Genomic DNA, 19,575 nt, shown 5'->3' with positions numbered 1-19,575 from the left:
TGACAATTTGAGACAACGGAAGTACATATTAACTTTCATAGATGCATATCTGACACACTTATGTGTTATAATAATGTTACAGCATATTTAAAATCTCGTAAGAATAGAAATGCATGTCTCCCTATGCTTTAATAAGCCTTAAATATTCTGTACACATACATTGAAAAGTAGAAGTCTTAGTTCTTCAGTTTCAGTGATAGGATATCCACAAAGCCATGTATTTAGACCTCAAAAATGTCTAGTGGTAGTAATCATATTTCAGAAGATCAAAGGGTTAATAAAAGTAGTGAATAATATTTGTCTCATATTTCTCTAAAAATAAAGAATGAACAAAGCTCTGGAAATACTTCAGAATTTACCAAATTAAATTTTGTTTCAGATTTATAAAACATCACTCATGAATAATTTGTAATGCATATTTACCATTCTAATTAAAATTTTAGTTCATTGTACATACTGAATAATATTTGAGAAGCAAGATTAAATAATCTTAATGGAATTTTTATTTGCTCTGTAGGGAAGAATATTTGATCTGAATTCTCTCTCTCTGTGCGTATGTATGTGCGTGTGAACAAAATAGTTCCTTTATACATATGTATTCTTTCAGTATCCACTATTAAAGTGGATTGACTTCAAATATAAATTAATTCTAGTTTGATTTATTGCAGTTTAACTGATGGAAAACATTTTAAATTTACAGGTATTTTTGGAATATTTCAGTTAGCTGTATCATCAAGGAATATAAATATTAGATATAATACTTCTAATTAAATACACACATGAAATATTTAGAAAATATTCATTATTTGGAAGATAAATTGCTTGGTACTTAGGCTACAGAATAACAGAGGGGATCTTTTTTAAGGATTTACTAAATTTTTTATTTGAATTACTGGTGTTTTAAAAATATACTTTGATTTATGACATTATTGCTTGTAAATAGGTATATTTTTCATCTTTTTTGAGATGAATAAACATTTCTTTTCTTAGGAAAGTCAAATTTTGTTTTCCAAAAAATGTTGAATCAGTTAACAGTGGATTATCAGATGAGGATTCCTTTTCCCAAATCTACAACACTGATTGTTTATTTATGTTTGCTTGTCTGTTTGTGCTTTTTTGGCCACACCCAGTGACGCTCAGGGGTTACTCCTGGCTATGCTATCAGAAATCGCTCTTGGTTTGAGGGACCATATGGGAAGCCAGGGGATCAAATCAAAGTCTGTCCTAGATTAGCACGTTCAAGGCAAACTCCCTACCACATTCCCACCACTCCAGCCCCAACACTGATTGTTTTTGTTCTTTTTGATGTGAAGTATATCTTTAAGCAAAATACTATTCATTTTTAAGTAAAGATATGTCAAAGTATGAGTGGGTGGATTAAATTTAGACAGAAATTTATCATAATATGCTGATAAACTTTTCAGTGCCAAAGTTAGGGGAACATATGGTTTGCTGGATTTTCCATGAAGACAAGTAACCTTGTTAATGTTATTTATTTTAAAACCAATTATATTTAGGCTCAGCAGATAAATGTGGAATCTGACATATTTACTTTGTGCCAGATGTACTCATTTTTATAATCTTATAATTTGTTTCTGAAAATTTATTCATTCTGTGACCTGACTGTTTTCTTTAGCTACTTAAATACCCATTAGTTACTATGAGATAATATTATGTGTATTTGAGAAATTTAGCAGTAATTACAATTTTATAAAGGCAGATAAGATAGTAGTTTAACAAAGTGAGTTTTGCTTAGTAAAGAAGAAATATCTGACAAAGTAATCTGACAAGGCCTATAGACTCAAGAAACATTATGTTACTAGGTGTTTTGTAAAAGGAGGTTTTCTGAAGAACTGGGTGCTCTAGGTAGTTGAGGATTAGTTTTAGTTGAAAAGAATATCACTTCTCTATTTGTTTAGGTTATTGTTTTGAGGGGCCACTTCTAGCTGTGTTTAGGTTTATTTCTGGCTTTGTGCTCAAGAGTACTGGAAAGGCTGGGGAATCAGTGCCTGGAATGGAACCTAGGTTGGCTGCATTTAAAGCAAGTAACATACCAATAATTCTGTGATCCAAGTGTTTTACTTTAAAATCTAGTGGCATTCTTTCTACTGTGTTATAAATGACTCTTCATTTAAGGACAGAAGTGGACTTTATTATAGATTGCAATGCTGACATTAGAGCCTTAGCTACAGATCAGGAGGTCTTAGAACAGTTAACCCTGTAAGAATCTGTTAAATTACAAAAATATTTGGTAATTTACTTCTTTCTCATTATGGAACCTGATCTGATTTTCCAGCAAAGTTGATCTTTACCTATCAATTTGTACAGTGTGTAAGTCTCTTCTAAATGGTCCACTGTCAAAAAAAAAAAGCTCCATTTTTTCTAGTATAGGTATCCTTTGCTTATAATCAATATATTTTAAACCCTCTTATTCTAAATAAGTTATAAATGGCAATATTTCATCTTGTTACATACATTACTGCTTCTATGTCACACCATACATCCCACCTGGACTGCTAGTGTAGTCGGTCCCTTTTGTATATATCTTGATGTAGATTGGGTATCTTGATTCTGTTGTTGATGACTTTTGGGTTTGCTGTTTGGGTATGACTAATTTTCATTTCTACTCAATGTTCATATGAGTGTTTGCTCCTGGTACCATCCACTTATTTTTTCTTCCCCCTCCACTTATGAGGCAAAAACAAGATGATTCAAGCCCTGTGGTTCTGTTGGAAAAAGGAAAAAATAAAAAGGATGCTGGGAGGGGTCTGTTTAAGAGTTATCGATATCAATTTAAAAAGAGAAAAGGGAAACAAAGAGAAAAAAGCAAAAAAGAAAAAAGAAAGAAGAAAAAGACACAAAGTGGCATTTTAAATGACACAAAGTGTACAGTAAGATTTGCTGTATTAAAATACAACAAAAGAAGTATTAAATACTTCTTTGGTAATATTGCATGATTTTATTATAGATTTTATAGATTTATTATAGATTTTTATTGATACCGGTGCTAGTTTTGTTACTTAAGACATATAATAGAGAGTATGGTTCTGAAAGGTATAGAGAAGTATTATAAAAATGTGCTTCTCAGTTATGAAAAGGGGTAAGAGAGCAAAATTATAACGTAATCCGTAGCTATAATTCAAGTTTATATGAATGTAAAAGCATTTTAATTCTTTTATTAAACTAGCAATTAAGTAAGCATATATCAGTGTATTTCTTTGTCACATTTTTTTAAAACTGAATGACCTTGAGTTACTGTTACAAAGTTATTCATGATCTAGTTTTAGATGTGCAATGTCCCAACACCAATCTTTTCACCAGTGTCCTCTTACCTCCACTAGTATCACAAATTTCCCTCCCTGAATGTCTTTTTTATGGACGCTCACTTTCCTCCGGGCCTGCTTTCAAATAGAGGAATTGAGATATTAGAAAAAAGAAGAAAGCGTTGACACAGGTGTTCTAAAATGATTTTTTGAATCAGTGCAATTAAGTGGCATATATTTTTGTGTATATACAAAACCAGCTGCAACTGGGAATGCCAACACACGACTCTTCAGAAAAGTCTTTTAACTTATTATTTTCTGGGATATATTAGAAAAATAAAAATGTTAGAAACAGTGAAACATTAGAGACCACTTAATTCAATAAATTTATCAAAGAAAATATACCTGCATAAATTAATTTTCAATTAATATTTTCTTTCTACTTTCCTTCCACACTCCTTCCTTCTTCCTTCCCTCTTATTTCTCCTTTCCTTATTTTTGCTTCAATAATTTTTTAATGTATCTCAATAGAAACACAGTCCATTTTTAAAAAAAACAATGCAATAGAAAGAATTTAGTTCTTTTGATTTTCGGATAATAGTCTGAGTAATAAAAATCAAAAATTTTACAAATTTTTGCTCTTAACAGTATTTATAGTCAGCATATGCAAGAATTAAATTTTGCATTGTATGCAAAAGTTAGAATGATACTTTAATTCAATTGCATGTGTTTTAATTTCATTTTGCCTATGAAACAAGTTTGATAAGTCTAAGGCAATTGTCAAACTTTGAATGTTTCCAAATGATTGCTAAAGCAATCACTGGGAAAAAGAATATGGGAGAAATTACTTTCTCCAACTTCAAAATTTACTACAAAGTGATAGTTATCAAAACAGTATATATTGGAATAAGGACAGGACCTCAGATCAGTGGAATAGCCTTGAATACTCAGAGAATGTTCCCCAGACATGCAATCACCCAATTTTTGATAAAGGAGCAAGAAATCCTAAATGGAGCAAAGAAAGCCTCTTCAACAAGTGGTGTTGGCACAACTGATTAGCCACTTGCAAAAAATTGAACTTAGACCCCCAGTTAAATCATGTACAAAGGTAAAATCTAAATGGATGAAAGACCTTGATATCAGACCCGAAACCATAGATAATAGAACAACACGTAAGCAAAACACTTCAGGACATTGAGACTACAGGCATCTTCAAGGAGGAAACTGCACTCTCCAAGCAAGTGAAAGCAGAGATTAACAGATGGGAATATATTAAGTTGCTTCTGCACCTCAAAGGAAATAGCGCCCAGGATACAAGAGCCACTCACTGAGTGGGAGAAACTATTCACCCAATACCCATCAGATAAGGGGCTAATCTCCAAAATATACAAGGCACTGACAGAACTTTACAAGAAAAAAAAAAAAAAAAAACATCTAATCCCATCAAAAAATGGGGAGAAGAAATGGACAGACACTTTGACAAAGAAGAAATACAAATGGCCAAAAGACACATGAAAAAATGCTCTGCATCACTAATCATCAGGGAGATGCAAATCAAAACAACGATGAGATACCACCTCACACCACAGAGATTGGCACACAAAGAATGAGAACAAGCAGTGTTGGCAGGGACGTGAAGAGAAAGGAACTCTTATCCACTGCTGGTGGGAATGCCGTCTAGTTCAACCTTTATGGAAAGCAATATGGAGATTCCTCCAAAACTGGAAATCGAGCTCCCATATGTTCCAGCTATACTACTCCTAGGAATATATCCTAAGAACACAAAAATACAATACAAAAATTTTTTCCTTACACCTATATTCATTGCAGCACTATTTACCATAGCAAGACTCTGGAAACAACCAAGATGCCCTTCAACAGATGAATGGCTAAAGAAACTGTGGTACATATACACAATGGAATATTATGCAGCTGTCAGGAGAGATGAAGTCATGAAATTTTCCTATACATGGATGTACACGGAATCTATTATGCTGAGTGAAATAAGTCAGAGAGAGAGAAAAACGCAGAATGGTCTCACTCTTCTATGGGTTTTAAGAAAAATGAAAGACATTCTTGCAATAATAATTTTCAGACACAAAAGAGAGAAGGGCTGGAAGTTACAGCTCACCTCATGAAGCTCACCACAAAGAGTGATGAGTTTAGTTAGAGAAATAACTACATTCTGAACTGTCCTAATAATGAGAATATATGAGGGAAATGGAAAGCCTGTCTAGAGTACAGGTAAGGGTTGGGTGGGGAGAAGGGAGATTTGGGACATTGGAGATGGGAATATTGCACTGGTGATGGGTGGTGTTCTTTACATGAATGAAACCTAAACACAATCATGTATTTAATCAAGGTTTTTAATAAAATATATATATAAAGAATGTTTCCAAATGTAAAGAAAATTTTCCTTTTAATAATCTCACTATTTATGCATAGAATTGATTTAATTCTCTATATAGAAATCCCATATTTGAGGCAGTTTTTAAAAAGTATAGAGACTTCTCCAGTTTTATGTTAAGCTGGTTCCTTGAACTATCATTTAATTTTATAATTCATAGTTTAAGTTCTTTGCCAGTATCATTTAAACTATATCAGGAAAATAAAATGAAAACATATAAGAAACACATATGTAATTATGTGATTATCTTATTTCTTTTTAGTGTTGAATTCACATGTTATTTTTCAAAATTCAGTGAGATATGTTTCAATACTATTATTCATTACTGAAAGTTACATATTTAAGAAAGGCTGTTATTCATTGTTGTTCTGTTTTCTATGTAAGTGAAATAGAGGGAATAGAGATCTAAGTGTAGACTACAGATTTTAATCTTCACCATAGATTCTCACTTTACTATGCCTTTGCCAAAGCTATTTGTCAACCTCAGATCCACTCCTGTGTTCATTTTTATACTCATTTGAATTTTCCTTTGCTATTAAGAAGTTGCTGGGACCAGAGTTATAGCATAGCAGTAAGGCATTTACTTTGCATGTGGCTGACCCAGGACAAAACTGGGTTTGATCCCTGGTGTCCCATCTGGCCCCCTGAGCCAGGAGTGATTTCTAAGCCAGGAGTAACCCTGAGTGTCCCCGGGTGTGGCTCACAAACCAAAAAAAGAAAAGAAAAAAAATGAAGTTGCTACTAAATAACATTGAAAGACTATAGGCAAGGTGGCGCTAGAGGTAAGATGTCTGCTTTGCAAGCACTAGCCAAGGAAGGACCGCGGTTAGATCTACTGGCATCCCATATGGTTCCCCAAAGCCAGGGGCAATTTCTGAATGCATAGCCAGGAGTAACCCCTGAGCATCAAATGGGTGTGGCCCGAAAAACCAAAAAAAAAAAAAAAAAAGAATATAGTCACTAAATACTATATTGACTTGCTGAAGAATGGCAAAAACTAATTGTTCATTTGGTGAAGGAAAGGACCTTTTCTAAGATGTGTGCTATAGTGTGTAATGCTTAGAACCTGACATCAGTAAAATGTGGTCAAAGAGGAAAATTATGATTGGAATTAATTGCATAATTTAAAATGTTATTTGACAGCTTAGGAAACACATAAACACCAATCATCTAATATAAAAATCACTAAAACAATATAATATCAGAGATGTAGACTGGAGAGAATATAGAAATGTCTCAACATTCAGTTATCTGAGCACTGATTTTTACTGTTAAGCAAGATAAAGAAGGCAGTTATTATGTTTCTGACAAAGCAATTATACCAAGACAGATGCTGAGAGCTGACCTGACTTTTGCCCCTGGATAGTTGTCATAGCAGCAGTCTGAAGAGAGCAGTTTGAGGTAAATACTACTGCAGACTCCAGAGGAAGTTCTGCCATAAATGCAACATTTGTGCATTAATATACAAGTATGTATATTGTTCCTTAATGACGGTCATATTTCTCCTTTATTTGGTGCTTATCTAATTTTTAAGTACTTGCTTCATGAGGAATTCTAGTTTAAAGGCCATGGTAATTATGTGCCGTTAGATGATTTAGAGTGCCATCTACTATAAGCAAATTCCATGCATCTAGGGCATTGTCCCTTAGGGAAAAGAAATGTTAAACAGTGTTGCCAACAAAATAAAGGTTTATATGCTATAAACTGTATATAGCTCTTTTGTTTTAGAATTAGTATTTAGTGTATTTAATTATATATTTATATTCAGCATTTTGTCCTTATTTACTCTTTTCTAACTCACAAATATATCCATCCATTTCTATATCTGTTGCTCACACATAAGTATAACTATTTAAAGTTACATATAAAAGATAAATATTTATGCAATGCTTAATATCTCCATGAAGGAGACAGCGTCTCTGAGTGATAAAGAAGGCTATGGTGTCATTACTGTGATACTCATTGAATTTTGTTTTGTTTTGTTTTACATTGTTTTAGGTCCACACCTGGCAGTTTTAGGTCCACCCCTAGTCAGGGGTTTTAGATCTGTGCTTTGGGAACCACAAATACTGGGGGTCGAATCCAGGTCTTCCATATGTCAAGCATGTATGTGCTCAGTTCATTGATCTATTTCTCCAGACTCTCATTGAGTTTTAAAAATAGACATTTCTGGGAGAGAAAAGAGATAGGAGTGTTGGTGGTAGGAAGGTTGCACCGGTGAAGGGCGTGTACATTTTTTAATGACTGAAACCCAACCACAAACATGTTTGTAATCATGGCGCTTAAAGAAAGATATTAATAAACAAAAAATATTCAAACATTAAAAAATAAAAAGACATTTTATTTTGGCAGATTAAATATAGCCCTAATATGGATACTTTCTGCTAAATCTGATATTTTGTTGGCTATGTTGTTTATGTCATTATGAAATCATATTTTTATCAGTATACTTATGGCTATATGCATATCTCATATCTCACTGTTAAAAAGCACCTATTATTGCCTTCTACCAGGTTAAGAAAGGTTTGTTTATTCTAGCTTGCTTAGAGATTTCATGTGTTTTCAATAATAAATTAACATTTTGATCGTTAATTTACAGTTTAGTGGAATTTTAGTTTAACCTATTTATTTATATACACAATACACCTACACAATAAATATATTGTTCCCATATATGGGATTAAAAAAAGAAATAGTAAAGGAACAAAAATTTATTAAAGTTATTTGAGCTGAAGATTTTGTTCAAGAATTGAAAAAACATGGGTGGGAGTATTGGAAGGTTCCTTGGGACACTGGTGAAGGCTAGCTGGTAATGAGGTATGGTATTGGAATGCTATATGCATAGAAATGTATTGGGGTCAGAGAGATAGCACAGCATTTTGCCTTGCATGCGGCTGACTCAGGATGGTCCTGGATTCAATTTTCGGAATCCCATATAGTCCCTTGAGCCAGCCAGGAGCAATTACTGAGCCCAGAACCAGGAGTAATTCCTGAGCACCACCGGATGTGGCCCAAAAATAATATAATATATATATTATAATATATATCCTGGTATCTCAATAAAAAGATCAGTGATTTTCTAGATTACTCTCAGCTAAAACTAAAGGGAGTACAATTCTATAGCTATGTAATATTTATCCAGAGAGACACGTTATATTGTAAATCATGACCTTAAAGAATTTTTAAAAGTTTTACTGTACATTATAAAATTATGAAGTAGTATTAAACATAATCATGAAATATTTGTATAACCACATATAAAATGATTTTCTTGTGTGTGCTAAGGTGCATATATATATGTGTGTGTGATTATATATATGTACATACTTTTAGGAGAAATTGAAAATTATGTTTTCACTTAAATTGTTTACTTGATGAAAATGAAAATAATGCATAAATGAATAGTATATAATACTTTGTTTTACATAGAGCTTAAGGAAAATTAATGATAAGTAATTTTAAACCATTTCAGAAATTACAAAATAATGCAGATAAGATATTTGATCAACACAGTATATAATAAACTAAACTTAATATTAAGAATTAGAATTATATTATTTCTGTTATAAATCAGGTTGGAAACTAGGGGATTTTTAAATAAGGCATAGAAGAATAAATTTTGGGATGTAAGAAATATAAAAATTAGGATTTAATTTATTATAATGAACTCATTTTAATGTGTTTTAAATTGTAAATTATATTCACTTAATGGCATTAAAACTTGAAAGAATACCCAACCTAATATAAACTCATGCTTAGAAGTACCCCTATATGGGGAATTCTATCTTATAGTTGATGCCTGAAACTTCTGAATACTAAACACTAATAGGTACATAATAGATATATGTAAACATAACTGTTATAAAATAATATTTCTAAACGTGGCACACTAGAGGACTAATATCTAAAAATATAAAAGTTACAAGAACATGTTATTGTAGAAGTTCTTTTTTTGGGCCCAGGAAGGTGGCACTAGAGGTAAGGTGTCTGCCTTGCAAGCACTAGCATAGGATAGACCGGTTCAATCCCCGGTGTCCCATATGGTCCCCCCAAGCCAGGAGCAATTTCTGAGAGCTTAGCCAGGAGTAACCCCTGAGCATCAAATGGGTGTGGTCTGAAAAAAAAAAGGATCACTCAAGATGAGGATTGGAGGGACCCTATGTGATGCAAGCTGTGCTTCAGCCCCCCCAATAAAAAAGGTTAAGAAACTTTTGTCTCTCTAGATTCATAAATATATAATCAACTAAAATCTCTGTACTATAATGTGCAGCTTATAATAGTCTACTAGTTATGAAGGATTTTAAGTATTCATAAAATAATCAGTGAAACATCAGACCAACCAGAATTCTATCCCATGTATACTATATGGTTCTCTAAACCCCACCGGGAATGATTCCTGAGTTCAGAGCCAGGAGTAATCCCTGAGGACTGCCAGCTATGACCCCTTTAACACACACATACACAAACTAATAGAACCTTTTATCAGTTATCAATAAACATAGACAGTGACTCCATATAAAATATAGAAAGAGTGGCATAAAAGTGGCAAAGTTTGACTTGACTTGAGCGCTGCTGTAAACAGTTTGCATTTAAACACTCTTCAAATGGGGCCAAGTGAGGAATGAGTTATTAAATTTATCATTATCTTCATAATTTTCTATTTTCCAATATTCTGTCATTTTCACTCATTTATACTCTACCTGCCTCCCAGAGGCAGCTAAATTTACTGTCTGTCAATAGTATTTCAAGACATTTGACATATCTATCACTAAGTAAAATTTTATACCCAAATAGACTTGTCAACATTTTTCTTTAAAAAAAAAAAAAGCTTTCAGGTCCAGTTGCTGACTTAAAAGGCTATAATGCATGCCACTCCAGATTGTACTCAAGTTTTACTCTTGGCTCTATTCTCAGGAATCACACCTGACAGTGTGGAGGGACCATATGGGATGCCAGAGATTGAACCTGGGTTTGTCACCACGTGAATAGCAAGCATTCTTCCCTACTATCACAATATATGTGTATAATAAAAACTAAAGTTTTAATGATCTCTTGAATAACACAATAATTGTTTATGACTAGTGAAAATGAAGTTATAAACTTCATGACTGATAAATGAAGAATTATGTCAATATTTCTTCTTAGTCCATATAGTATGCTCACATAGAATGTGTTAACTAAAGCTTGACCTGAAAGGTAGTATGCTCATATCTTACATGCGTTCAATTTTCTGTGTAATCTAGAGCTCTGTATGTTCCCCCAGCATCTGCATGTATGGCCCACAGGCCCACATCCCAGCATAAAATTTCCTGGACCACAAGGTCTTCTATAAACTTAATCCTTTCATTGAAATGAGACTCTGGAGCACAATATTTAAAAAAGAACCAAAGTAGTGCTCTTAAGAAAAGGAATATTAAACAAACTAAAATAATGATTTTTTTGGCTCATATATATACAAAACAAGTAGAACTTAATGTGTTTAATTTATTACTAGATTATTTTATATAATTTTATGTTTTTACATGTTCCATTTAAAACTTAATTTCACATTAATGTAAAAGCAACATCAATTACTGATTCAGGCATCACCACTTTGATGATTTTTTAATTTCTCTACTTTGTTTCATAACTAGTTGAAGTATCAAAAATGGATGGGCAGTGTTGATAATCTTAAATAAAAGCTGCAAGTTTTTTTCCAATATATAGGAATTACTATCTGAATTTTTGTTACCTTCAAGATATATGATTCAGATTGAACTATGTTTGCTACATGATTAAACATGTTTACCAATGAAGAAACCATTATGTAGAATTACATTAGGAAGGTTCTGTTGATTCTGCTCATTCAACCATGTGACACACCTGTTTCTAATCTTGACACCATATATAATAACCTCTCAATATAAGTGTTAAAAGAGAATTGTCAGTCAAGTTTCTCTGCTCTGTGCTCAGAAATTACTACTGGCTCAGGGGACCATATGGGAGTAAACACTGATTATCAGTGGGTGAAGCCTAACCCATCCGTGCAAATAATGATACTACAAGTTATTTCATGTAAAAGGGAAAAGCAGGATGGCGAAAGTGATGATAGTACAGTGGACAGGATGCGTGCCTTACACACAGCCCACTTGGGTTCTGAGCATCTTATATGGTCCACAAGCTTACGAGGAGTGATTCTTGAAAAAATTGCCAGTAGGGAGTCCTGATCACCACTATGTGTGACCCCAAAACAAACACAAACTAAACAAAAAAAAATTTTTAAAAAAAAGGAAAGAAATGGATGACTGGAAAAAGAACAATAGAGTGGGAAAGATACTTGTCTTGCATATAGTTGACCCTACTTCAATTTCTGACACAATGTATAGTCCTCAGAATCCAATCAAAATTGATCCCTGAGTACAGAAACAGGAGTAAGCGCCGAGCACAAGTAGATATGGCCAAAGAAACAAAAGGAAAATAGAAAAGAAAATAATGTGAAGACAGTTTTCTCTTTCTTCTCTCATTTACTCATTAGGACATTTTGTGAGCATTTATTTTGTCCTTTTCCAAACAAAGAAAACATAAACTTGTATGTTTCAGCACCACCACTAATCTTCCAAAACTGGAAACTCAAGTTTTACCATGCTTTCCATGATTGGAATATTCCACTGGTGCTGAAATAGTTTGAAGTTAAACTATTTGAGTCAAAATATTTGAGGCCAGTCAAGAACCTCAAAATTAGTTTGAGGTATTGCATATTCTGTCTTCTTTCACAGTTTTAATGAAATAAATGTATTTATATTAAGAATATATCCCAGTCCAGTCATTTCATAATGTTTTAGAGATGGTGAATTTATGAGTGTAAAGTAGCACACAGTAAAGCTAAAGTGAAAGGAATCGTAAATCCATTTTATATAGAACACCCTATAACATAAAAGTCTCTAGGACACTTTTCCAAGAGACTTTACAGTTCTGTAGATACTTGTAACACTGATTTATAGAAATGTTTATCTATGAAAATCAATTTTAAAATAATTAATAATTTTGGTAGAGTTTACTCATTTAAAGGAACTAAAACAAATGAATACATAATACCTTTATTTTAGTATGAATAGTTTACATGAAGTTGGTCTCTGATATTTGTGCAATGGTTCACCCAGTATGCTCATGAATACCAAACATGAAGATGCTTAATCCCATATAAAATTACTTAATACAGTTATTATGTAAATTATTTAGGAATAATAATATGAAGGAAAGTATATATGAAATAGAGACAATCATTCTTGACCAAATTAAATGTTATACAGCTTTCATTTATAGTTGGTTGAATTTGCAGGTATAATATACAAATATGGAGAATAAATATTATACCTAAAATAAAAAATGTATAGTATATATACTATATTCATTTCAATATGCATACAGATATAATTATCTTTGGTCTCAAGCAGAGAGGGAGGTTGGCCTTTTAGAAGAAAATTAATTTTATTGTATTATATAAATGACTTAGGGATCTTGCATGTGATATATTCTTTTGTTTTGGCTATTTTCTACTTTCCACTAACCCTGTCATTGTAACATAACACTTAAGAATGATTGCATATTATATTATAATTTTACTGTTTCTGTTTAACTAATGCTGCTTTATAAATAATTATATTCACAGTATCACTGGAATTGTGTATTTACTGTTGGACTACTTATTGTTATATATATATATTTTCATCAAGAAAATATTTCTAGATATTCATCTTGGGAATATCATTTGAATTAAAAATTTTAGACTCTTTAAACTATTTTGCTATCTGTCATATCAATTTTCATCATAGTTTAAAGAAAAATATAACTTTAGAAAAAGTCCTCATTACTACTGGTAAACTTGGTAAAGACCCAATATCTCTTATAGAGAACTGTGATTTAAAACCCAATATCCATGGGTTCTTCCTACAAGTCATGTAATTTTCAGGATTTAGAAGTCTAGAACTTTGGGAGCCAGACTTTAATATAGCAGGTAAAGAAAGGACTTGCCTTCTTTGCAGCTGATGCAGGTTCAATCCCTTGCATGCCCCCAGACCCACCAGGAGTGTCACTGAGAAGAGAGCCAGGAGTAAGTCCTGAGCAATGCTGTTGTGACCAAAAAAAAAAAAAGTTTAGGAATTTTCTAACTTCTCAATTTAAACAATACAGACAAATATAACAACAAAATTAGATTCTGTCTTGGCACCTTTTTTTGTAATTTCTCACAGGAAAATAATTGTTTTATAATAATTTTCCCAGAAATCTCTAAAACATTATATTAAGAAGAAATTAGAGTTTGACACTCCAGTCCATATAGTTCATACTACATCTGCATCATTTTAAGCCAATATGGAAAATTGTCATTAAAGTCCAATATCTTGGGAGCTGGAGAGATGGAACAGCAGATAGGGCACTTTCCTTAAACATGGCTAACCTGACTTCAATCCTAGCACCACAAATTCCTCTGGTACAGAGCCAGGAGTAAAACCTGACCACTTCTTTTTAAGTTGAGTTTACTTCAAGAATATTGATACTTCACAATTTCACCTTGTACCCAGTTTATGCATATAAGATCTAAGCAAAGTATGTTCTTCAGAGTTGCAGATATCAGTTGGAATTGAACATATCAGAGTAACAAGGATAAAATCATAATTGCATAATTCTATTAGTCACAGCAATACTTCCACTATGTAAAAGATTGAAATAATTTTGATATAACAATACTAATTTGGTCATGGAGGAAACATCTAATAATGCCTCTCTGTCACATGGTTCCACAGAAAAAAATTAGAAATCATATTTATTTAAACATGCATTATAAAGGGGGCAAAGAGATAGTACAGTAATTGATGCTAACCCAGGTGTAATCCCTAGTACCCATATGGCCCCCCAGTATGATCACTGAGTACAGAGCACCACCAGATGTGGCTCAAAACCAAAAACTATCTAAAAGTGTATCCTGTAAAGTGAATAACTGGAAATAATACTGATTATGGAAAAATACTCCAAATTGTTATTCATTAGTGATGTTTATAATTTCTTACAAAGAATGAAAAATACAGATGACAAGGACATCAAGTATGTTCATATGTTTTACATATTGTATACTTACAGATAAAGGAAATTATATTAAATCAGTTTTACTATTAAGAATATTTACAGTTAAGTGTTTATATATATTTAATACTGAAGTTTTTAATTTTAGTTTTTTCACATTGGCATAGTAGAATCCTTAAAATGTATTTTCACACCGACTAATATAATCTCTAAAACATATTTTGTGGATTTTGCAGCTTAACAAGGAAACACAAGGGTCCAGAGTGTTTGCACAAGTGGTAAGGCATTTGCCTTGCCCATGCTAGCCTAGGACTCACCACAGTTCAATCCCCTAGTGTCCTATATGGTCCCCAAAGCCAGGAGCAATTTCTGAGCGCATATTCAAAAGTAACCCCTGAGCCTCACTGGTGTGGCCCAAAAACAAACAACAAAAACAAAACAAAATAAATAAAAGAAAAAACAGTAAAAAGTGCTGAATTATTTAGTACTTTGTCTCAGAATGTATGTTATCAGCCTATTATGGAGCTGGCCCTCAGTAAAAAATTGGCCACATCCATGAAATAGGAGTAGGTCTGCAAGAAAGGAGGGAGAAAGAAAAGGAAGCCTGCAAAGAAAGATTTCAAAAAAGATAAACTAGGCAGTTATTTTCTGATTATAATTACTTGGCCTAATTTTTAAGCCTCACAAAGTTTTATAATTTTAACACAATATTTGTCTGATCAATAATTTCCAAGCTTACAGAACCAATTTATCAACCATGTTTACATTAGTAGTATAAGGAGATCTTCCAGGAGCCCGACTCTTGCTTGCCCCTTAATGAAACTCATGAATAAAATATTCCCAACCACCTCTCTCCTCCTCCACCTTTCTGTTTCTGTGTTCTACTACCATAGTTTTTTCATATTAGTAGAATCATACCTTATTAGTAAAATCTATTTTGTTGTAGTTGTTGTTGTTTGCCACACTTTGCGGTACTCAGGTTATTCCTGGCTTTGTGCTCAAGGAATCACTTCCTGGCAGGCTCTGGAACCATATGGGATGTTGGAAATCAAACCAGGGTCAATCAAATTCAAGGTGAACATTCTACCTATTGTGCTAACACTCCAGATTCAAGATTGGTTTAATTCATTGCACATTTTTTTCTCAGATTCATCAACTTGTAAAACATGACAAACTCTCCTTTAAATTATTCCAGTGATATTTATGTAGCATACTTTCATTATCTACCAGTGGATGGATATTAGGCATAAAAGTCTCTCCTTGTAATTTTGAGTTCAGTTGATCATTTTGCATTGCTCCTTCTCCAGTATCTCACACTGTTTCTTGACTTTCCTTTTTTGCTTTTCCTTTTTTGGAAACTGTTCTTGAGCATGTGGATATGTTAATATGGAAGATAGTTTTTAATATTTGATAAAGACAGGTAGCTAAAATAGCTTTGTTCTAGATAAAATAGAATAATGAATTCAAAATTAATGGGCTCCTGGCTTTTGGTGCAGGACGAGTCTACTCCCTCTGACAAGCAGTGCAAACCGGACTCTGCCCAGGCCACATACTCATCCTCAGCTGTTTCAGGCTCACCAGAGGTCCTGTACATCAATGGAAACGGAACCTACAGTTACCACAGTTACCGAGGCCTAGGAGGGGGACTGCTGAATCTGAATGATGCTTCTAGTAGTGGTAAGTCTTTATTCTAAATTGTGACTTTTTGGTATCTAGCTATATCTGTGGCTAGCAGTTCTTGAGACTTGACATGTGAAGTTACACAAGCAAAAAAGAATCCCATTCAGCCAAAAATAAGAGCATTTAATGAATAATGACTATCTCCTTAATGAACTCTTGTTTGTGTTTTCTTTTCTTTTCCCCCTCTCCCTCTCCTTCCTCTTCCTTTCTCTTTCTTCTTCTTTCTCTCCTTCTCTTTTTTGTTTTTCATTTTGGGGTCACACCTAGCTGTGCACAGGGTTTACTCCAGACTCTGCTTAAGGATCACTCCTGGCCCTGCTTGCGAACAGATAGTACAGTATTATTGTGTACGTAAATTACATGTTTTAGAATAGGAAAAATCTCATCTGAAGAAATGATAAATGTTTTAGCAAAATTTGAAGTATATTCTGTTTCTTAAAGTTTTATCATAATGTTTGTCAAAGAGAATAACACATTTTCGCAATGTGTAAATTTTTTAATTTGGAAATTTGGGGGCACTGGAAATGTTATTGATTTGCAGACACACACAGTCATTAAAATGAAAAACAAGTAAACTGGAACAAGATGGAAGCCACTCATGCCTCAAGAGTCAGGAACTAGCACATAACAATGGCATGTTTCGGCCACTGTGACTGTGCCCTGCTAAAGCTAGTTTGTTCTGGTTCATGCTTAGGGACTTATAAGGAATTTATTGTTTAAGCTTATATGCTTATATTGTTTAAGTTTATATAGTTTTCGTTTCATACTTACATGACTTTTAGAATCTATAAACCATAAATTTAAATGTGCAATAACTAGCTCTAGATGTGCAGAGAAAGATACATAAGTCGATTTCTTATAGTTCTAGGAAAATTTATTAGGAAAACTAAAACCCAAGAAAAAATAAGTTTCAAAGCACATACATATTTTATATGGCATATTACTTATGAAATAATTTTAACTGATAAATTGGAAAATTGTAAGCAACCCATTGTATAAGTTTATAAGTGAGTATACTTGGAAGAAATTTCCCAAAATAGATTTTAATAATAAAAGCTAGAACTAAGAAAACACAATTCTTCAAAAATAGCAACATAAACAGTTCTTAAATATAGGTAGTAGTATGTAATCCCACTCAAGAGAAGTGCAGTTTCTTTCAGATTAGCAAGAATCTAAATGTTTGCAACAATAATCTTTTGTCAATTATGTAGGCTGAGACCAAAGCAAAAGAACAGCAGGTAGGCACTAACCTTGCACATACTGACCCAGTTTTCCTGCACCCTATATGGGATTCCCAGTAAGTACCAGGCCAGTACTGATTATTTTTTTTACAGTTTTTTTTATATTATGGACTGTAGCCAGTCTTTTTTTCTTTATTTAAACATCTTGATTACATATATGATTATGATTAGGTTTCAGTCATGTAAAGAACACCCCCATCACCAGTGAAACATTCCCACCACCAATGTCCCAAATCTCCCTCCATACCACCCCACCCCCACCTGTACTCCAGACAGGCTTTCCAGTTCCCTCATTCATTCACATGATTATGGTAGTTCTCTGTGTAGTTATTTCTATAACTGCATTCACCACTCTTTGTGGTGAGCTTCATGAAGTGAGCTGGAAGTTCCAGCCCTCCTCTCATTGTCTCTGAGGATTGTTGCAAAAATGACTTATTTTTCTTAAAACCCATAGATGAGTGAGACTATTCTCTCTCTCTCCCTCTGACTTATTTCACTCAGCATGATAGATTCCATGTACATCATGTATAGGAAAATTTCATGACTTCATCTCTCCTGACGGCTGCATAATATTCCATTGTGTATATGTACCACAGTTTCTTTAGCCATTTGTCTATTGAAGGGCATCTTGGTTGTTTCAAGAGCCTGGCTATTGTGAATAGTGCTGCAATAATCATAGGTGTGAGGAAGGGTTTTTTGTATTGTATTCTTGTATTTCTTAGGGTATATCTCTAGCAGTGGAATAGCTGGGTCGAATGGGAGCTCAATTTCCAGATTTTGGAGGAATCTCCATATTGCTTTCCATGGAGGTTGGACCAGTGGTCCTCAAACTTTTTACAGGGGGCCAGTTCACTGTCCCTTGGACTGTTGAAGGACCGGACTATAGTGAAAATAAAAACTATGAACAAATTCCTATGCACACTGCATATATCATCTTTTGAAGTGAAGAAACAAAACAGGAACAAATACAATATGTGGCCCACGGGCCATAGTTTGAAGACCCCTAGACGGCATTCCCACCAGCAGTGGATAAGAGTTCCTTTCTCTCTACATCCCCGCCAGCACAGATTGTTCTCATTCTTTGTGATGTATGCCAATCTCTGTGGTGTGAGATGGTATCACATCATTGTTTTGATTTTCATCTCCCTGATGATTAGTGATGAGGAGCATTTTTTATGTGCCTTTTGGCCATTTGTATTTCTTTTTATCAAAGCATCTGTTCATTTCTTCTCTCCAGTTTTTGATGAGATTAGATGTTTTTTTCTTGTAAAGTTCTGTCAGTGCCCTGTATATTTTTGATATTAGCCCCTTGTCTGATGGTGTTGGGTGTATAGTTTCTCCCACTTGGTGGGTGGATCTCATAAACTGGGCACTATTTCTTTATAGGTTCAGAAGCTTCTCAGCTTAATGTATTCCCATCTGTTGATCTCTGCTTCCACTTGTTTGGAAAGTGCAGTTTCCTCCTTGAAGATGCCTTTAGTCTCAATGTCATGGAGTGTTTTACTGACATGTTGTTCTATATACCTTATGGTATCAGGTCTGATATCAAGGTCTTTAGTCCATTTGGATTTTACCTTCACACATGATGTTGACTGGGGGGTCTATATTTGCTTTTTTACAAGTGGCTAACCAGTTCTGCCAGCACCACTTGTTGAAGAGGTTTTCCCTGCTCCACTTATGATTTCTTGCTTCTTTCTCAAAAATTAGGTAATTGTATATCTGGGGAACAATGAGAACTCAAGCCTATTCCACTTATCTGAGGATCTGTCTTTATTCCAATACCATGCTGCTTTGATAGCTATTGCTTTGTAGTACAGTTTAAAGTTGGGGAAAGTAATGCCTCCCATTTTTCTTTTCCCTAGAAGTGCTTTAGCTATTCGAGGGTGTTTATTGTTCCAGATGAACTTCATAAGTGTTTGATCCACTT

The 19,575-nt window shown here is 33.7% G+C and overlaps 1 protein-coding gene across 6 annotated transcripts in view; it reads left to right on the top strand.

The window, feature by feature from the left end:
- NOL4 (nucleolar protein 4) overlaps positions 1-19,575 on the top strand; it is a 332,223-nt gene that overhangs the window by 285,485 nt on the left and 27,163 nt on the right. For all 6 annotated transcript variants that reach the window (XM_049769656.1, XM_049769653.1, XM_049769651.1 and 3 more), the window contains one exon: positions 16,224-16,404. In XM_049769656.1, the coding sequence (XP_049625613.1) occupies positions 16,224-16,404 (181 nt within the window). The remainder of the gene's footprint in view (positions 1-16,223; positions 16,405-19,575) is intronic.

The sequence above is a fragment of the Suncus etruscus genome, chromosome 3 (genome assembly GCF_024139225.1).
Source record: "Suncus etruscus isolate mSunEtr1 chromosome 3, mSunEtr1.pri.cur, whole genome shotgun sequence".
Taxonomy (NCBI): domain Eukaryota; kingdom Metazoa; phylum Chordata; class Mammalia; order Eulipotyphla; family Soricidae; genus Suncus; species Suncus etruscus.
The sequence above is the reverse complement of the archived record's forward strand: the minus strand, read 5'-3'. Positions and strand labels throughout refer to the sequence as shown.